This window comes from Ctenocephalides felis, unplaced genomic scaffold, assembly GCF_003426905.1.
Source record: "Ctenocephalides felis isolate EL2017-DRISC unplaced genomic scaffold, ASM342690v1 CF-g0.4_SCAFFOLD_01886, whole genome shotgun sequence".
Taxonomy (NCBI): Eukaryota; Metazoa; Arthropoda; class Insecta; order Siphonaptera; family Pulicidae; genus Ctenocephalides; species Ctenocephalides felis.
The window spans coordinates 78,052,278-78,074,118 of NW_020538040.1; the positions used below are offsets into that span (position 1 = coordinate 78,052,278).

The 21,841-nt window shown below is 28.7% G+C and overlaps 2 protein-coding genes across 2 annotated transcripts; one reads left to right on the plus strand and one right to left on the minus strand.

Annotated features, from left to right (window-relative positions):
* Window positions 1-533: 533 nt before the first annotated feature.
* Window positions 534-20,734, plus strand: LOC113375390. The gene is made up of 6 exons (XM_026615327.1): window positions 534-646; window positions 720-827; window positions 2,948-3,111; window positions 13,744-13,916; window positions 16,555-16,763; window positions 20,315-20,734. The coding sequence occupies exons 4-6, from the start codon at window positions 13,760-13,762 to the stop codon at window positions 20,732-20,734; spliced, it is 786 nt and encodes a 261-aa protein (XP_026471112.1). The 5' UTR covers window positions 534-646; window positions 720-827; window positions 2,948-3,111; window positions 13,744-13,759.
* LOC113375389 (protein TRI1-like) lies at window positions 8,008-8,798 on the minus strand. The gene is made up of 2 exons (XM_026615326.1): window positions 8,706-8,798; window positions 8,008-8,268 (listed from the first exon to the last, which is right to left on the minus strand). Exons 1-2 carry the CDS (start codon window positions 8,796-8,798, stop codon window positions 8,008-8,010), a joined length of 354 nt encoding a protein of 117 aa, XP_026471111.1.
* Window positions 20,735-21,841: the final 1,107 nt, after the last annotated feature.

The window sequence follows — 21,841 nt, forward strand, 5'->3', positions numbered from 1 at the left end:
GGAATAGTTAGATTGGGACGGATTAAATCTATTTGTAATATGATCGATAGTAAACGACATATGGATATAAATCATTTAAATTTTAAGTCTTCAACACCAAAAAAGTCATCTTAGCCGTAAAAATAACTTTATTAGAGAAAATAATACATGCAAATATCAAAATTATTTTATCAATAGAGGTCTGTTTTGCATGTAAGAAGATCCGTAGCTGATCCATTAATAGATACACAACACAATGATTGTTTCAGAAGGAAAAATTAGTCTCGTTTTAAGCAACAAAATGATGAATACAATAAGTATTAGATCTTATATTATGTATAATACAATAGTATTATTACTATTGTTATTAAATTATTATATTATGTATAATACAATAGTATTAAATTATATATTTGGTTGAGAGGTTTGGATATATTTGTCATATAAATAAGTATTAATCTCTTATTATATTTGAAGGGAACTAAACGAGCTAAGGAAACCGACGACGAACAATACTGAGATTCTCCGCTTTTTCAAATACATGAAGGCCGCCAAGGATGGCCAGGATGGCGAGGATTGTGTTCAAGCTCATCCCGACTGCACAATGCTCCCAGAAGACGGAAGCAGTCCTGCCATGATAACAACATTTAATGACATTAACAAACTGGTGCAGGCGAGATACTTGCGATTCACGTGAATCTAGATTAATTTGTATAGTTTGTATAGTTTTTAAATTTCAGCCGTTTTTTATAAGTATACAAGGCATTTGAGATATTGCCATAAAAACGGTGCGCATTTGTGAAATCATCACACAAGATCTAAATCACAGGATAAAGAATATTTGTTTGGTGAGTAATAGTCACTGATGGGAGAAGATTTGTAATATATAGGGAATGGGAGGGAATGAAATCACTACTGTGATATGCAGTATTTAAATATTGCATAGTATTTACCCAGGTGGTCCTTAATATGGATATTTTTGATTTTTTTCGTCCCAGGTCCTCAAACGCTTCCAAATTGATAAAAAAAAATCTGAAAGTTTCAGCTTTTAATATTAACTTTAAGATAGTCGCACTCCAACCAAAACTTCTTGGTTTATCTTTCTAATAAGGAGAACCCGCGCGTTGCTCGTCTCAGATTTTGATGAAACTTGGCACAATGGTAGATTTGATGCCCAAACTGACCGTGGTAAAATATTAGAGGCCTATACTTTATTTAATACTTACTTTATAAAATATATCGAATTTTTGTTGTATTTTTTATTTGTGATCGAAATAAGCAAATACAATATTATTCTCAAAATTTTGATTCACTTGCCGCTAAATGATAATTAAAAAACAAATGAAATTTTACCCATGTTATTTCCGTAAGAAATTTGGTTGGAGTGCGGACTATCTTAAAGTTAATATTGAGATAGAAAACTTTCAAAGAATTGTTTATCAATTTGGAAGCATTTGAACCCCTGAGAGCAAAGAAATTCAATAAAATCATATTAAAGACCCCCTAACAAAAATACATATATATGAGGTTTTTTGTTTGACGTTGAAACATTATTTATTTATTTATTTATTTAACAACCACCGCGTCGAAATAAAATATAGATTTATCTGAAATTGTTAATTTTTGAGAACAAAATTTGTCTTCTCAGTCATTCGTCTAAAAAGTATACAAAGTATAATAATATACTAACACCAACTTGTAAGAAATTAAAATATGTATACTAACCAGGAAAAACAACAATGAACAAATCATTTAAGAAATAAACTAACGTTTTAAACCAAAAATTATTAATTTTTGGTGAGAAAACCACAGAGTAAGTATAGAATCAACTGAATTGTTTTAGTATAAAAATTTCTTATTAAAAATTCCTATATGAGCAGTTAAAGTATGTAAATGTGGTTTTAGGAAACCATAAATTAAGGAAGTGATTATTTAGCGTTATTATATTATTGCGCATAAATTCACATATATATATATATATATATATATATATATATATATATATATATACATATATATAGTTGATTATTGAGACACATTCTTTTCTCGAAACTGTATTATTTTAAATAAATTTATATTTTATTTTGACGCATTGGTTGTTATACGGAAATAACATTTGGTCTCGACTAATAAAAATATAAGTTAAGTAATTTTTCTCTAATAAGTATTTACTAATACTAAATAGTTATGACACAAGATGTTGAAGTGGTTCAGAAACTAATAACGTATTTAACGTTTAAACTATATAATTAATAGAAATAAAATCGGAATGTCCAATAGGATTAACAGGATCTATCAATAGTTATTTTCTATTTCAATAAAAACGTCCAATAACTTATTAGGTAATTTGTTTTCCAAGAAACTTGTGTTTGAAGAAAATCCATTAATTTCCGTTTACATTGTAATATACCAGTGTAAATCTTCCCGTAACAAAACGCAATTTTTTATTGTAGATCTTCTGAAGAGAATAAAATCGAATATGTTAACAATTTTAAATTTATATAGTTATATTTACTATGAGGTGACGCTGTATTATATTTTTGTTGATATTTATCACAGATAAACACCTACAATAAGAAATGTCACTAAATCCAATGCTTCTCTTGAATATACATGTATAGTCCTAATGTTAAAATAATATTCGAGAATTGTAACTTATTATTATAGCATGTGGTTTTAAGTTACAATATGTATATAGTATATAAACAACAAGCACAATACTTTCGTACTGAATTTTACCAATTTTTACTATTTTTTTAATTCAAACTACATTTATTGAAAATATCGAGAAGAATTTAATATCAAATTATTATTTTCTTTCCAATTTATTGAAGTTATTGAATAAAGATATGGGGTGAAATTATTGCTATGAAACTTATCTAATAGCATTGTCGTACAATTATCATTTTAAATTTTAAAATTAATTTTTTTTAAAAAATATTTATTGATATTTTTTTTTGTTAACTAGTGGACCGTCATTTAAAATGCAAACTGTTTTGCAAGAAAATGACTGAATATATAAATTTTTGGCAGAACTAATGAATACACACATTGGATAAACATGATCTTCAAAACCAACGAATATTAAATATAAATTGAAAGACACGAAGATTCATCAACACTTCATGTTCAGTAAGTTTCTAATATGAAGTTTTTGTTTTATATTATTATTTTCAATTATATATATATATATATATATATATATATATATATTATTATATGAATTATGAATTATTTATTTATTTTATATGCTTATGTGAAGGTATATATGATTGAATGTACGTTATATACTGCCATATATATATATATATATATATATATATATATATATATATATATATATATATGCCTAAAATCAAACTAAATTAAAACTATTTTCAACAGAATATATTTTCATTGCTATAAAAATAATTATTTGGGTTACTATCATTAATCTTAAAAACGTGAAAAATTATTTTTATAATGCCTATGTTGAGATCAGACTATTTATTGAAAGTAGTTAAAAATCAATAGATTTAAACGTTTGTCATTGAAATAATTTATTTTATTGATGTAAAATTCACATTCAGCAACTCGTTACGAAAGCGTGAGTTTGGAATAAGAACGATTGTTTATAAATGTTTATTTATATAAGTATTTATTTATTTATATATTTATTTATTTATTTATTTTTAGTATTTATTATTTATGTATTTATTTAATTTAATTTTGTTTTGTTCTAATAGTTAATTTTATAGGATCATGTATAATAATTGTAATTAAAAATTTAATATAATAATTAATATTATAATATTTATTAAGTTGGGTAAATTTTAATTTGCGTCGTGAAATCAATAGTCGTTAAACAAAAAAAACAAATTCAGATAAATATTGATGCGGATTCTTTTTTCAGTGTATGATTTTTTATTGCATTTATGAACGTTTTTTGGCATATCATACTTTACGCATATTTACAATATTGCATTATGAATTTTTTTATGTGTGAATCTTATTCTAGCCAAGAATTTTATAGCTCTGAAAGTCGCCATTTTAACGGTGGCGTAATTGGTAAGGACGTGAAGCTAGCCCGAACTTATCCCGAGTTCGATCCCGACCTTGGAATGTCGACCATGCTCGACATCAGGCAGCATGATGTCGAATTTCCACTTGGGTTTATAGATCTCAAACATAATTTCAAGTGAAAATTTCTTCTCGTGCAATATCACATTGCGTTCAAAAATATTAGGTCCACCGGAAAGTTCTATCCGAAATTATAACATCATTTTCGCCACGTTTATTGCATAGTCAGGTATTGCATGGTCGGCTCTTTTTTTATCGCTTAATGTATACATATTGACGTAAAAAATAAACTATACTAAAGTTGATTTCCATTAGTTTTAAGTGTGAAACGATAGTGTAACCGTAGCAACTAACAAAGTTCATTTACTCCACTGCATTTTATACGAATTTTAACTAGGAAGAAATGATACAGAAGCACGAAGAAATTTATTAAAAGTGTTTGGAAGGTACAGTTTCTGATAGAATAAGCGAAAAATGGTACGAAAAATTGGAAACAGGTGATTCCTACCATTCCGTTCCGGAAATTGACCGACGACGATGTTGTTAAGGTAACGTTTCAAGATTACTGCTTATCGGCAGAATCCTTTTCTGAGAACATTCAGAATTGCAGAAAGGCTTAATTCAACTCTACAAATCACTTCCGATTATATTAGGAAAATTTGTGTAGAAGTATTCAAGATGCGTGCCACGTGAAAAAGTCGGAAATATTTGAATGTTCGAGTTGTCATTTGCACATATTTGCTTGTTCTGAACAAAATCCAGTTTTTTTAACCAGATTATAAGAAGGGATGAAAAGTGGATTTCATTCCATCAGTGCAACTTCTGATTATCTCTTGTTTTTGTCAAACAAGCACTGATTAAATTTTTTGTATCTAAAATGAAACATATTTCAAAAATCATTAATGATAAAGGCAATTACATTATTCAATAAAGTTTATTTGTGAAAATAATGTATTTAGTTTTATTCCACAAACGATCAGAACTTTTTGGTAGATTTAATAATACAAACTATATCCGTTAATTAGGCAATCCATGAATTTGCCTGCTCATAGCATCTTAAACTTATTATTAGAATTAAACAGCGTTCGAAACAGCTCATAAAACACCCAATAGTTTTGTTAAATTAATAGTAATTAAAAAAATCCTCATTAGCGTAAGTCATTCAGTCACTTTGAAATCAAGAAAAATGAATTTATTATGTACCGGTACTTATTGATAGTTTTTAAAAATTTTCTTGCCTCAGAATCTATTCAAAAACTGATTGCAAAACTTCAATTAGCTGATAATCATTTTGTTAAATATTAAATATTATTTAAGAATTAACTTTCTGCCGAATGCACGTTGCCGAGTGCAGTTCGTAGATATTTTTGAGATTCTGATAATTCATTCGAACAGCTTGACTTATGTCGGAGAAAGTCATCTATTAATAAGTCCTGCTCGATATACTGAGGTTACAAAGCGAAAAATCAGTTTTAAATACACCTACAATTTTTGTAGTTGTCCTAATCAATTTATTTACTTGTTATTCATTAGAATATCTTACTGTGGATAAATCTTGATATTTTTATTGTAATCGAAAATGAAATTTTTTGCACATCTTTATGCCAACATTTTGCATACCTTAGAAAAATGGATGTATGTATGTGTGTGTGTGTGTGTGCGTGCGTGCGTATGTGTGGATACAATTTTTCGTCTACGATTTCGGGCGCACAGACCAACCGATTTGAATAATTCAAAAAATATTCGATTCCAAATGACAGGGAATCCAATTTTTGAGAGAACGGAACATCCGATTTGAATAATTCAGAAAACATTTAATTTGATTAGTCAGGTCGAGCGGTTTGAGAGACAGATTAACTGATTTGTGTCGTATGCCTTGGAATACAAAATGACAGAGTATGGTATGTACTAAATTTCATTATATCTCGCTAATTTGTATACAATCAAATTGCTAACAAAAATTATCGTGTCACTCGAAACTCAACATTTCAGATCTGTAAATGTCAACATCAGGATTTAGAAAAAGTTACCAAATTGTGTTATAAAAATAAAAGCTCTAATTTTTATAAATATTGTAATAAAACAGCATACGGTTAATATGTGAAAAAATATGGTCACCATGTAACTTTCATATGTTGGTTAATTTTTCGTATTTAATAATTGAAAAAAGATTCGATTCGTGCGTGGTCTATAACACTATTCCCTCTATTTTTGATTTTTTCAATTTTTGAATTTTCAAAATCGGCGCACACACACATATACGCAAACACACATAATTTTTTCGTTAAGTTAAAATTAATTAACAATATCAATATAATATTGATAACATAATAAAAATCATAAATAAAAAAGGTGATCAATTTTTTTAATGAGCATAATAATGGGCACAAAAGATTCTAAGTTATTATTAGTGTGTTGTCATTAGTGTTAGAAGTATCACGGCAAAATATTGATACTGAGTACTAAAAAAAAATCGCAGCAAAATATTGTTTATTTTTTATTTATTTTTTTTTACTTTGTATACAAGTACATCAGTCAAATATCGATGCCAAAATAATATCGTGGCATAAGTATCGATGCTACTCAATATCGAATTTTGAGTACTTTTCATAAAAATCAAACGGATGTGGAAGAAAGACCAAAAACTCATTAAGAATCATATTACAATCTTAAAATTAATTATATTATTTGTATATGGTGTGTTAAATCAGAATCATTTTCAATATTTTAAAATGTTTAAAACAGTAATTTTTCAATACTAATTTCATATTCGATACTTTTTCAGAAAGAAATGACAAGTTATATAATAGTTGAAAGTATTTTTAGTTGGAACAATATGGTCTGATACTATACTTTCAAATTGCAATATTTGTTAAGTAAAATAATATTATAGTAATTTTCGGATTTAAAGTTTAAATGGTTCTGAGAAACTCAAACCCATATTTTTTCATTATAATACTCAACAATTTCAATACAAAATTATTTTACATGAATAAAAATAGAAATATAATTATCACTACAATGCTGTAATCATTGAGTATTATTATTGGAGTGATTATATTAAGATTCTTGTTTACGTAAAATTGTCATGTATTGAAATTGTTAAGTATTATTATTTGAAACAATTACATTTCGAATTTTTACGTAAAATTTTCATGTATTGAAATTGTTGAGTTATTATTTTTTTAAATAATTATACTTCGTTTCTTTTTTATGTAACACAATATAGTATTGCAATTGTATTCAATATACTTTTATAAAATATTGGGGTACAATAAAACATATAGTACATGTACATTTGGTACATCTTTATTTATGAGTGTGGTCCTATTCATTTGGGGTTTTTGAGCAATACATTTTGAGTCTGATGACCCTTCGAGATCGGTTTTTGACGCTTCTTCGAACAGTATGAATATCCATGGAGACTATTGGATTTGGTTGCATATGTAATAAGTCTGTGAGAGATAGTCATCGATTATATTTTAGATACTTTGTGAGTACTATCGAAGAAAATTATAAATATCAACAAATGTCTATCAATAGCAAAAGTTCTCACTATTGACATCATAGTTCGGTTTTTGATTCGAGATCGGTTTTTGATGCTTCTTCGAACAGTATGACCATCCGTGGAGACTATTGGATTTGGTTGCATATGTAATAAGTCGGTGAGAGGTATTCATCGATTATATTTTCGATACTTTTTAAGTACTGTCGAAGGAAATTATCATTATCGACGAATATCTATCAATAGCCAAAGTTCTCACTATTGACAGCATAGTTCGGTTTTTGATTTGAGATCGGTTTTTGATGCTTCTTCGAACAGTATAACCATCCATGGAGACTATTGGATTTGGTTGCATATGTAATAGGTCGGTGAGAGGTATTCATTGACAGCATAGTGTATATATTCACTCAGTACTCGATATTTCGTTCTAACACTAGTTGTAATAAGACTGAACATATGATGATCTATTCTAAAAAGTGGTGGTTGAGGTACTTTATAATTGTAAAACCTTTCAGACGCACCAACCCGGTCACTTCTTCAAACTCTTCATCACAATCAATATAAGCAGGATTTTCGGGATCTTGGAGATTTCTTTCCTTAATTTGTTTCCAGATTAGCTTAACTACGTTGTAGCGTGTTTCGGGTTCATTACTACCTATTAATTTGGCTAATTCGGGGGATAGTCGATACTTCCTATGAATTCCAGAATTTTTCGCGGCACGTTTCTGCGAAAATAATAATAATAATTATATATATATATATATATATATATGTAGTTATTTGAACAAAGTCAGAACTTATGGGTATTATGAGTTGTAATATATTTTGACTTATAACAACGTTTATAGATGACAACCTAAACAATTATCCGATTTTTTGTGATTTATTTTCAATATTACTTATTACTCTCTAATGCTTTTAGATAAGGGCTATTTATACTAAAAATATTTTGCTATCTCAATTTCCAGTAAAAATCTATGAAAGTGGTATCTGAAATCTATATTTATTTTTCAATATAATTCTTCATTGATTTCATTTTAAATTACGAAGTCTTTGTGAATGCCTATCATACTGCATTCATGTATTCGTTTTTATGATGTTATTTTAATTGTATTGATATATCTTTGTATATTAGTATATATTAATTTTATTTTTTAATTACCTTCTTCGCCTCGCGAGTCAGTACTTCAGATAGGGTAGACGAACTTTTCCTCCATAATTTTGCCTCCTTTCTCGTATGCCTCCTGGACCCCATGGTGCTGAACTACGGAAATAATATTAATAAAACTAGTAGCGTATGGAAATGCTATTTTAAATATTATTATATATAATTATCATTCTAAATATTTAAATATCAACAACAACATATTAACTAAAAATTTGAATTAATACGAAATTTCATTATTTTAAATTAATTTTAATAAATATTTTCTTAATATAATTGATGATTGAAAATTAAACAATGTAAAAAAAAGTTACATTAGAAAACCAATATCGGATAAATTAGCAAATACACACAGACAAATCTAAAAATATTAATGTCAAGTTGTAATCAAGAAAATAAATCCACTAAATATTTTAACTGAATTAAGTCAAGTCAAATTAGATGACAGTACGATGTAGTATATTTAAATTAAAGTATCTTCAAATAAGAAAAAATCTTTGTGGGAGATAAATGACATTTGTCATTGGCATAAAATTGAAAACTACAAAAAAATAAAAAATCAAAATTAAATTTGAAAATACATTATGTGAAAATACAATATTCTTATAATGAATTTTACTTACCTTCACTTTGTTTCTCGGTATTTATAACTCTAAATTTTGAAAAATAAAATTTGGAAGAATTTTATACGAAAATTTTCATAGCACATTTGTTTTTGTGCTTGCAGCATACTACTATAATTTAAGATTCAAACATGAAAAAAATCAAAACAAAAATGCCCAGTACGTCATTAAAACAACTGACTTCGAAAAATCAAGTATGCCAAACCTTTTCGGATAAATTGTCAAACAAGTTTCAAAATTTAACACTTTCGACTCGGGAGTCGGACTGCCAGTCGGTACGCTGCGCTCGGAATATTATAGTGCTATACTTATCTCTCAACTCGGAATTTTTTTTTGTATCGGATTTTTTCAAAATGTGGTTATATTGCTTTTAAATATAGTTATTATGATAATAAAATAGAAAATTTTGAAAATTAAAAAAAAATGCACTCAAAACCATGCTATATTGTTTAAAAAATCATTTCTTCACAGATCTTTATTAGAATTATGGGGATCATGAGCTAATAAATTAATTTTGTTATATATTTATTTATTAAATTAATAAATCAATCAATAAATGAATGTAATAGTAAATTAATTTTTAAAAAATAAAAAAAAATTAAATGTAAGTTTAGTTTGCGACGGGTCATCGCCGACACGATTTGCCGCCGGAGCGGCGGCATCCGAGCTTAACGGTAAAACATATCATGCCGCCGGAGCGGCGGCATCCGAGCACAACGGTAAAATGACTATGCCGCCGGAGCGGCGGCATCCGAGTCGAAAGGGTTAATAAAAAACGATTGCTAATTTATTTATTCCAAAACATATGCTGAAATGAGTGAAAGCAAATATAACAATGAAAATAATCAATAATTGTTTTAAATAATTTCAAATAGATTAGAAAAATTTCAAAAATTTGAGTTTTCTAAAAATTAAAATTTTTTTTGAAAATTTTGAATTTTTTTCTTGAAAATTCTCAAACAAATTTTTTTGTAAAACCATTTTTTGCACACCGTCTACACAAGCAAAAGGTTTTTTAAATTAATCTAATCGGACGATGTGTTTTCCCAAAAACTGCAAGACCATTTTTACACCCTTTGCGTTCCATACCTGCGCTCCATACCTGAATCGAATGTTTTTTGAACCATTTAAATCAGTTGATCCGTGCGCCCGAAAGCGTGACCGAAAAATTGTATGCATACATACATACACACACATCCATTTTTTCTGACGAGGTATGCCAAAATGTTCAGAAACCTTCAAAACGTCGAGAAATGTAAAAATTTTCAATTTTGATTTTCAGCCTATTACAATAACTTACCCTACAGGAAGTTAATATTGAGAGTCCATAACCGTTAGACCTGCCTTTCCAAAAAATTTAACAGTTCTTCGTTTAATCAATACAAATAAAATGTTTTTTGAATTATTCAAATCAGACGCTCCGTTCTCTCAAAAACTGAACTACAATTTTTGGTTCTTTTTGCCCCGTATCTTCGAAACGCCTTGACCTGCATAGGCCAAAAACTAATCAGCACGTTTCCTTACCAACACGAACCAAATGATTTTTAAATTATTCAATTCAGTTATTCCATACTGTCGAAAAAGTCGAGGACATTTATTTGAACCACGTACGTGAAATTTAAAATTAAAAATCTTGGTACGGAACCCAAAGAAAAATTACACAAAATGTGTGCATATTATTAAAATATCTAAAATATCTGATAATATGATGTACATATGTCCAATGAATACGGCAAAAAAATTGTTCACATACACACACACACACATACTTTTTCCAAATTTGGTCTCATTCGATTCAGAATGGCTTGAAACGTCGAGAAAACATAAAATTAGTGAATCGGATTTTTTTATGAAAACATAAACTTCTCCTTCGGGAAGTTAATTATGTTATTGTGTCAAGACAAAAATCATGAATAAAATAATTAAAAATAGTAGGGGAAGGCTGGTAAATCAATTTACCATCTGTGCATTTTACAAACAAAAGAAAAAAATACACATTTACGATTTTCTAGCTACTACTTATATTATTTGAGAAAATATAAGATGGTACACATATTTATACTATCAGATGGTACCAATATAATATAATAGTGATCTGGGCGGATGTAAAACAAAACTTGATGGTGTTAAACTAAATGCATTTTTATTGCTTTAGGAGTTATAGACCACAGCTAAAGACTTAAATTACGCAGTGGTATAAATTTTATTGCTAATTATGAAAAACGCTTTCATACAATGACTATAACTATCTGAATATTTTCAAACTTGGTGGTAACTATGTGTATCAGTTTAGACCTTACACTACATGGACTGCTAGTCTTCATATGTTTTTCATTTTATAAAGTGTCAAAACTGACAGACTATGACGTCACTCCGTGAACGAGCGTTGCCGACAATCGTGGAAAACTCCCGATTGATTAAATGCCATATGTCATATAGTGGCATATAGTGGCATACACTGGCATTATACACTCAATTTGTATGAACAATAGTAACTATTTTATATTATAATGTATTGTATATCTTAATAGTTAATTTAATTCAAATATTATTTGTTCTTGTTTTATTTCAATAATATAATGGCAATTGCGTGGACCAATAATTTCTTAAAAATTTTGATATTGATAATATTGCCCCTATGACATAAATGCACATTAAATAAAATTCACTTGTTTAAATAGGCTTATATATTATAAGATCTGTGCATATGACGTTTAATCATTTGGTAGTGTTTCAGGAACAAGAGTAACTACATGCACTGATTATTTTCTTTACAACAATTTAACAATTTCAAACACCAGATTTAATTTTAGGTTAATAAGGACATGGCATATGACATTTAATCAATCGGGAGTGTCTGCGATTGTCGGCAACGCTCGTTTATTAAGTGACGTCACAGTCCCCTTCTATCTTTTGATACTTATTTTACGCTCGACTAGCAGTCCATGTAGTACAAGGGCGAGCAACCTTTTTAACTCACAGACCAATTTAATTTTAAAATTTTATACTAATTTATATATATACTAGTTGAACCCGCAAACGTTTAGCCACAAGAAATATTTCTAGAAAATTATTAGTATAAAAAATAACTAATTCTGAACGTAGAAATATGTGGTATAAATTAAATAGGCAGATAGAACAAATTACATTGATAATTTACCCACTGCAACGCTAAAACACTAACATTTTCTTATAACATTTATGTTATAAATCTCTCTCGATTTGCTGTGCTTAGCGAATCGAGTGAGATTTCAATAACTCTGAAAAAAAATCCAGTTTACTCTCAAAAACAGTTCTTTTCAGATTTTAATATTAAAATCTACATTTTTTGCTTAGATTTCTCCTTCTACAAAACATTTAAAAGCTACGTACTCCTTATGCACATTGGGAAATATTTGTAAAATAGGATAAGCCTGCAATCTGAAAATCAATGATTTATGCGAAAATCCATCGATAATTTCACGCAGATAACTATATTGAATTAGTGCGTCTAAGAATTGTTTTAAACAACAGCAGATAGAACGGATAAATTTTAGCATTTCTATATGCTCAGAAAAATCTTGATAAAATTTCAATTAAAAACGTTTTCAAAAAGACGATAATTGATCGATTATCGAACTATATAAAAAATGATTGGACAACTAATTATGCAACAGGAGAGTGAAAATTTAGAGTTGTACATAGTTTTCAATTCCGCTTTGAAAAAATTAAAATAAAGAACAAAATCAAAATAAATTGTTACGGTTGTACAACGCATGATAAAAATAAATTGTTTTTTTTTTATTTTTTTAAATAAAAATTTAAGCTTTTTCATAAACTCAAAAATCTGAACTAAAATGAAGTCAAAAGCATTCATTGACTTGGCATGGGAACAATGTTAATGCAGTAAAAATACAAAATTTAAAGAAGTATTTATTTCAGCGTTGCTCATCTTTGATGTAGTATAATGTCAATGGTACTGGTATAAGAAAACATGCAAAGCGCTACCAGCATAAATATTTTGTTTCGGTACCCATCATGTTCGCGAACAAATAAACAATTGAATTACTACTGAATATATTTAATTAAATTTCAAGTTTTTACAAATCCATAAAAATATGAAAAATGACTTATTTACAAAAAATACCGCGACAATGGATACGTGGACCGACATACATACCAGTTGATAAAGTGGATGAGGAGTTTCAATATTATGGGTGCCAATTTATTTTACTATTTTTGACTATTGTCATTTAATTTTGTAATTTTGATGAATAATAGATTGGTATTATACTATCATACAAAGAAATACGTAAATGATTCTACGTAGCGTTCGTACTTGTTATTTGTATTAGTTTATTTTGTACAATTTGAATAAATATATTTTAATAACTAACTATATTTTTGATTGCTTTAAATATTATTATCTGTAGCTCCGTTCTTCGGCATATGGCACCCACATTAAGCAAACCAGATGATCGAGAGTTCGTCCAGCTCTGGGTAGCAAAGTTATTCCGGCCTGAATACAACACGAAAAGATTTCGTGACAAACGTAATAAATATTTGTATTTTCTCATTATGACACTCATGAACGACGAATTGATAGGTACGTATTATTCGGTCCTATATATTTGTTTATTAGTGAATACACATTGTATGCTATAAGTACAGATACGTGAAACCGGTTGCAGTATTCGAGGCTGATGCTAGTAAAAAATAGTGAATTTCTTAAGAACAACGTTATGAGTGCATATATCATATTCTGTCTAGTCTTGAAAAGTTAAAGCTAATAACATTTGGGGCGATTATTTCTTTCGTGTTATGTCAAAAATAGTCTGTAAAGAATTAATTGTAAATAGATATTTAGTGAAATAAGAACATTTTTAGTTAATAATAATGCATATACTTACAACGTAATAAATGCAAATAAAGAATGCTAAATATTTGATATTAATTTGAATCCATATATAATAGGAACACTGTGAAAATATTCGAAGTTATGAATTAATTGCTTGCTATGCTTAATATGGACATTTTCGAATTTCCTTGCTCCCAAGGGCTCAAATGGTTCCAAATTGATAAAAAACAATTATCTGAAAGTTTTAGCTCTTAATATTAACTTTCGACAATAACTTATATGTCATCATTGGTGAATAAAGATATGGTGTCTTACATCAGTAGATATGCGCAATGCTAGGGTTTATCGGTTTTCAAAAACCGGTTTTATAAACCGTTTTTTTGGCAAAAATTATGAAATTTGAAAATCGGTTTTTTAGCAGGTTTTAACTGTATAAATGGAAAATGACAAATATAGCCAAATTTAAAAGATAGTTTCAAGCGTTTTGATTCTTGGAATCATATCGGTTTGATAGCATTTGAAATCTAATCAGTCTACTATGGTTTCCAGAAAGGTTTTGTGTTATCTTTTTGTCTAATTTATATATTAATTTAAATTTTTATACCAATATGTATATTAATTTAAATCAGTGTGACTTCTTGAAGAAGTAACTTTCTCTATTCAAACTTAAAAAAAAGAGTTTTGAGCCCTAGAAGACACAAATAAAAGAACAAGAAACTAACGAATTAATATATCAGGCTTTAAAAACAAGCCTAGCTTGGTCGGAAGTGAGAGAGTATTTTCTATTTTTTGAAATTTTGTGAGTAAACAAAGGACACGTCTGAGTAACAAATCGATAATTCTCAGTTTTTTAAAATCATATTTTATTAAACAAAAAAATAATTAGACTTTTAAAAATTAATTAATAAAACATGCTTGGCATAGAAAACACTCGGGGTTTAGCTCAATTGATAATAAATGTTTTTTATTTAAAAATATATTATTTTTAATTATTCAAAAACTTCCCTTTCACTATCATAAAAATATATATCCGCTATCCTAACATATAAATATATAATAACGAATGATTATTTTCAAAGTTATTTAATCCAGATAAACTATTATTTTTTTGTTCTACTAATTAAAATTAAAATAATTTTGTTTACTATCCATAAAATTGAACAATAAATAAATTCAGTCAAATTCTGCTTTAAATCGCACTAAATTTGCGGGAATTTTTTTGTTATTACAAAATATTCGAGCGAAAATTGATTTTCTATATAAAATTCGAAAACCGGTTAAAACCGATTTTCTGAAATGTCGGTTTTGTATAAACCCTACACAAAGCACATAATTTAGTACTTCCATTTATACACTAACTTATGAATTTAAATTTATATATTTCTATAGTTTCTTCAACACTACTTTTGTGTAATGAAAATCGATGCATATTCTTTATTGTACATATTGTATATTTGCTAATGTTGCTAATTGCATGTTTTGTTTATCGATGATCCGTAAACAAAATTTAATTAAAATGGATTCAATTATGATTTAAATTTAAGTTTTATTAATATTTTACAAGTTAAACCATTGTTTCATAGTATATCTTTACGTTTCAAAGTTTTCTCAACATTTTGGCATACCTTAGAAACAATCGATATATTAGGTTGTCAAATATCTCCCTTCCGCTTTTTTGCTCTTGGTTTATAATACGAAAAGACGGAAGGGAGATATTTGACAATCTATTATGTATGTATGTGTGTACAGGTATGTATTATGTGCAGATACAGCATTTTGTCTACTATTTCGGGAGCACGGATCAACCGATTTGATTGGTTCAATAAACATTTGATTTCTATTAACACGTTGACTGCGTAGGTCTTTGGACCTATATTGTTTTTATATGCTCGAACAATTTATTTAAGTACAATATTTATTTCTATTATTATAGGTTTTGTACCAAGATTAATACTGTTCAAAGTTCACTTATATAGTTCAAAACATTTTTGACAGTATGGAAAACCGATTTGAATGAGTTTCAAAATATTCAAAATTTGTGAAGAAAATTTTGAAAAACCAAAAATTTTCAAAAAAAATTGAAAATTCTTTAAAAAATCTATTTTTTTCGACCTTTTTGAAACATGTTTAAACTTTTGAAAATTAGCAATTTGCCTTAAAGCACGATGCCATGCACAACTAGTTTGTGACAAATCTACGCTGCATATAACAAGTTTTATCAGTGTTAAAGTAAGCTTTTGCTTTCATTAAGGGGATACGTTTCATAATCATAAAGCGTTATATCTATGATGTGCCTAAGAACATTTGAATGGTATTGGCCAATTCATTTGTTGATAATATTAATATGTGCCGGTACAAGTGAATTTGTATCGCGTATTTGTTCCAGGTATATTTGCTGGACCGCCTCCCTTGGCTTCGATTCCAGAAGTTCAGCGTTTGAGCCACAAGAAAATCCTTCCAGCTATGTGGGAGAAGGAAACCTTTTACTGCGATCTAATAGAAGAGACTGGCGTGCGTCATACCATGAAGTGCGCTATTCACGGCGAACGACGTTGTCCTATGATTGGTGCCAGCATCAGCGAGCCTTTGAGAAAGGTTAGATTCATATTGACATTGACGAATTCCATTAAAAACTAGTGGTGCGTGGCATCATGCTTTAACACAAATTGCTGGAACTTCCCTATCAAAAACTAATATATTTAAAAAAACTTTGCAAAACTTTGAAAAAAAATAGCTTTTTGAGAAATTTTGAAAATTTTAAAAAATGATTTTTTTAACTTTCCGTAGGGCGAGTTATAGTAATCGCAAAAAAATCGAAAATGAACATTTTTATATATCTTTACGTTTCAGAAGTTTTTGAACATTTTGGCATACCTTAGTATGTGTATGTGTGTGTGTGTGTGTGCGGATACAAATTTTCGTCGATGATTTCGGGAACACGGATGAAGCGATTTGAATAATTCAAAGAACATTCGATTCGTATTGATAAGAAGACGTGCTGATTAGTTTTTGGCGAAGGTCTAGCCGTTCCGAAGATACGGGGCAAAAAGTGCCAAAAATCGTAACTCAGTTTTTAAGAGAACGGATCGATTTGAATAATTCAAAAAACATTTTATTTGTATTAACTGTTTGTGAAGAACTGTTCAAATTTTTGAAAAGGCAGGTGCAACGACTTCGAAGATATGGAGGAAAAAGTAAAAAAATGAGCCATTTGGCGGTCAAAAATAAACATTAGACATATGCACTTCAAATAATTAGATATTTTATAGAGATTTTAACAATAAGTAAAATTTTGTTTACATTCCTGACGGCGATGCGGCACATGACGGCGATGCGGCGCTTACGCGCTTCGATATTTCGTCTTTATGCAGTTAAAGCAGTACGATTGCTTTGAAAAAAAGTTCAGAATTTTCAAAATATTTCAAAACAAATGATTTAAGATATATTTATAGATAGATAGATTTTATTGGCCTCGCTTGTTTGAGCATTTGGCCATCTACATTATTCTATACAATCATACATCCTATACTATCTTCAGTTTCATACTATCTCCTTCTTCATATAATCCTATCTTTTTATACTTCTTAACTTTTCTTCATTCTTCTTTCTTCTTTACTATCTTCTCATTTCTTCTTCTTTACTATCTTCTCATTTCTTCTTCTAAACACTTCTTACTTCTTCTACTATACTTCTCATTTTATCTTCTATACTCTTTACTTCAATTCATTTTAATTCTGAATTTTTAATTTTTATACCTTCTTTTAATTATTACAATTCTTTATTTGATTTTTTATGATTATTTTACATACATATTTTTTATTACAATTCATAATTCTATTATAATTCCAAATTTACTACTTAATATTTTTCAATTTCTTGCCGGAAATTCGAAATCAGAATCTGCAGCGTGTGAATCGGGAACGCTACTCTGTGAGATAATCCCGCTACAAAAAAAGATTTTTTGTATACTTTGACTTTGATTTTTTTTGAACATTTTGAACATTTTTTTAAGCATTCGCGCTGCATGCCTGATTTGGAGTCGAAATATCAAATCGCGTAAGCGCCGCGTGGTCGTCTAACGTGTAAACATTGATACGTAAATGTACACAAAATTTGTACTTACGATGTACGAAACGAAAAGAGTACAATGTACATATGTCTAATGTCTATTTTTTACCGCCAAATCGCATTATTTTTTACTTTTTTTATAGGATCTCCAGAGACGCTAGACCTGCCTTCACAAAACTTTTACCAGCTATTCATTTCGTCAATACAAGTAAAATGTTTTTTTGAATTACTTAATTCGGACGCTCCGTTATCCCAAAAAGTAAAATACCATTTTTGAAACTTTTTGCCTCGCATCTCCGAAACGGCTAGACCTGCTTTTGCCAAAAACTAATCAGCACGTCTCCTTATCAGTAGGAATCGAATGTTTTTTAATTATTCAAATCAGTTGATTCGTGTTTGCGAACACACACACATACATCAATTTTTTCTAAGATATGCCAAAATGTTCAGAAACTTCTTAAACGTTAAGTGAATAGTATTATTCGTCAACGTTTAATTTTTGCCTTTTCAAGTTCATTCATTAATTTATAAACATTTTAATTATTTTTATTTATAAATTTCATCACATATATGGTTATATATATACATATATATATATATATATATATATATATATATATATATATATATACATAGGGTATGACCTTGACGTCAAGCCGAAGCGGGGTCAATGATGTTAACTGTCCTTAAATAAACGACAAAAAAATCACATTGTTTGGAAACTATGAGCTTTTTTTAAGTTCAGCATAGGGTCTTGGTGAAATTATAGCCACTTTTCGGTTAAATTGGTTACTTTATTAATTTTGTTTATTTAAACTTTGGAACCGTAACCGCGAATAACATTTTTGGGACCATAATCAAAACATTAACAAAATTGCCCCATTTTTTCGAGTATTAGGACTTTTTGTTGAACTATAAATTTAAAAAAAATTATAATTGGTGTATTTTGAGAGGCTCCTCTTTATAAAAGACAGTACTTATGTGTGCTGGCAAGTTTCATCAAAAGTTGGCGCATTTAATCAGGATTGTAAAATGGTATAATACTTGCAAATCTTGGTAAGTAAAAAAATAAAAACCGAAAAACGCATGGTTTTTGCTAGTATATTTTAGTCTCATTTAGTTTCGAGTTCGCAAGCGCGACTCCAATAAGCAAGAGAGATTACACTAGCAAAAACCTTGTCAGTTTTCGGTTTTTATTTTTTTACTCAACATTTTTCAATAACAAAATTTTCAAGTATTTTAACCATTTAATAATCGCCATTTAAATTAATTGCGCCAACATTTGATAAAACATGCCAACACAGTTAGTACAATCTTTTTAAAGGAGGGCCTCTCAAAATCGACCAATTTCAATAATTTCAAAATCGTAGTTCAACAAAAAGTCTCAATACTTGGCAATTGTGGTTTTTTTTTACTATGATTCTAAAAATGTTAATCAGGGTTACGTTTCCAAAGTTTCGCATTCGATTCCAATAAAGTTGATCACGATGACCAAAAAATGGTTATTATAATGGATCTTTTTATAATTTTAATTTTTTAATATTTTCATAATTGTAACGTTTTATATTGTATATTTAATAATAGTAGTGTTTATGATGTTAATTTTAGTTTTGTTTATCTCTCTATCCTCAGCGTTTGTTTTTGCAAACCTTTATTATATATTATTTGATACATGTAGTGTTCTTAATTTTTTTTATTAGTTTTTTTTTAGGTTATAATTATAAATATCTTATTATTAACGCTCTAGCGTCTACTATAGGCGACGTGCGCACCGCCAACTATGTGTACGAGTGTCGTTTATAGACGACATCCAATGTGTCAATCTTTTCTTCAATATTTATCACTATGAGTTGAATTATTGAGAATTCTAGTTTGTTATAATAATCAGAAGAGTAATTCTTAATTTTTAATTGCTGTCCGTACAGAATCGTCATCCCTGCGGTAAGGACTCGCGTATAGAAAGGGTTACTTATGACTATTGTTAGTAATGCCAATTAATTAAATTGGAGAAATATCAAAATTCTATAAAATACTTTTTACAATAATATACAATTGTTGTATTTTTTCGGATTTTTAAGGCGCAGGATCGTCAATTCCTCATGATGCTCCACTGGGCCAGGCCACTTGCTTCGCTCTTAAAGCGGTTTTCAGATAAAAAGCTAGCGGGCATGTGGATCAAGCACCTTTGCTCGCTTCCTAGATCAGCATGCAATTTTCTCAGAGGAATTCGAAATGATTACATGATGTGTCTTATGGGTTACCTTACCCACCAAGAATTGCATGGACCCTTTTTGGATTATCCGGTTGCCGGTGAATTGGTACCTTTAGCCGAAGCAGCAAAAATTGCAGCAGCTGAGCATGAGCTCATGGACCCCTATGGCGTTGAGACCAATTCGTTCTTAAGCCGGGCGCCTAAAATTCCGAGGGGGACGCCAGGTGCTTTTGCTTTTGTAGCGATTACAGGAGATGGCTTGACTGACATATGTGGTCGCAAATAATTCCATCTGTATTAAATTTTATGATTGTCTCAATATTGAATTATAATAAAGTTTTTCATTATGGTACTATTTATCTATCCTTCTACTATAGCACGTAGTAATATGAGCACTCGACTATATTATTGTCTGCAATAGTAGGATTAGTATAATTTATTTTGCCAAAACAGAAGTTCAAAATTTGATAATTATAGGTGATAAGATATGAAAAAATAATCAATAATCAAATTATTACTTATAGATATTTCATTAACAATTTCTATAGTAATGATGTATTTTTTGTATATATATATATATATATATATATATATATATATACATATATATATATACAGGGCCAATCCTGCCTTGCATGCAATGCATGCAAAAATGGCGGGCGCAAGCCTTAGGTGGCGCCAAAACGAGTTTCGGAAATTGAATTTATAATATTTATATTTTTTATATAAAATCTAGAATTATTTATTTAAAATCTAGAATACTTAATAAATTATAATAAATAATTTAACTAAACTAGGGATACGGAGACGCAAAAAGCATATTTATTTTGCAATGTGATATCAGTAGAAACAATTAACCGATTAATAATTCTGTAAATTAGTAAATAACAGCTCTGTTTATTGCTTAATCTACTTATTCAATTTTTTCTTTGTTTGAAGTTACCGTGGAATCGAAAAAGAAATTATCTGGTGTTCAATCCCATAAGCGCAAACCTGCGAAAGATTGAATTAATTGTTGGGCATTATTGACGAAAAATTGCGAGCTGATTTAGTTGAATCGGAACTTGTTAAAAATATAAAAAAATTATAAAAAATGGGGAGTCAGTGCTTAGAAAATAACTTGTTTATTCCGAGAAATTGAATTCTAACTTTTGCTTTTCTTGCAAATGTTTCGCTTCTGATGAACTTTGAATGTTGAAGACATGCGTGGAACAAATATGAAAAATGAAAGCAAAATTTACTTTGGAACGAAAATCTTAAGGCTTGTTTTATACCTAGTGGTGTCCATACTCTAAATTTAATAATTATTAACTATACAGAAATAATACATATCAAATATAATAAGTTTTTTTTCAATATTGTTCAAGAAATGTATAATTTCTTTGCATTTTTT

What these genes read in the sequence shown, in the direction of transcription:
- LOC113375389 (XM_026615326.1), bottom strand. Translation starts at nt 8,798, where the DNA reads ATGGGGTCCAGGAGGCATACGAGAAAGGAGGCAAAATTATGGAGGAAA. An exon ending in TGACTCGCGAGGCGAAGAAG is followed by an intron (nt 8,269 to 8,705) that starts GTAATTAAAAAA and finishes TTATTTTCGCAG; the next exon opens with AAACGTGCCGCGAAAAATTC.
- LOC113375390 (XM_026615327.1), top strand. Translation starts at nt 13,760, where the DNA reads ATGGCACCCACATTAAGCAAACCAGATGATCGAGAGTTCGTCCAGCTC. An exon ending in CATGAACGACGAATTGATAG is followed by an intron (nt 13,917 to 16,554) that starts GTACGTATTATT and finishes TATTTGTTCCAG; the next exon opens with GTATATTTGCTGGACCGCCT. An exon ending in TCAGCGAGCCTTTGAGAAAG is followed by an intron (nt 16,764 to 20,314) that starts GTTAGATTCATA and finishes CGGATTTTTAAG; the next exon opens with GCGCAGGATCGTCAATTCCT.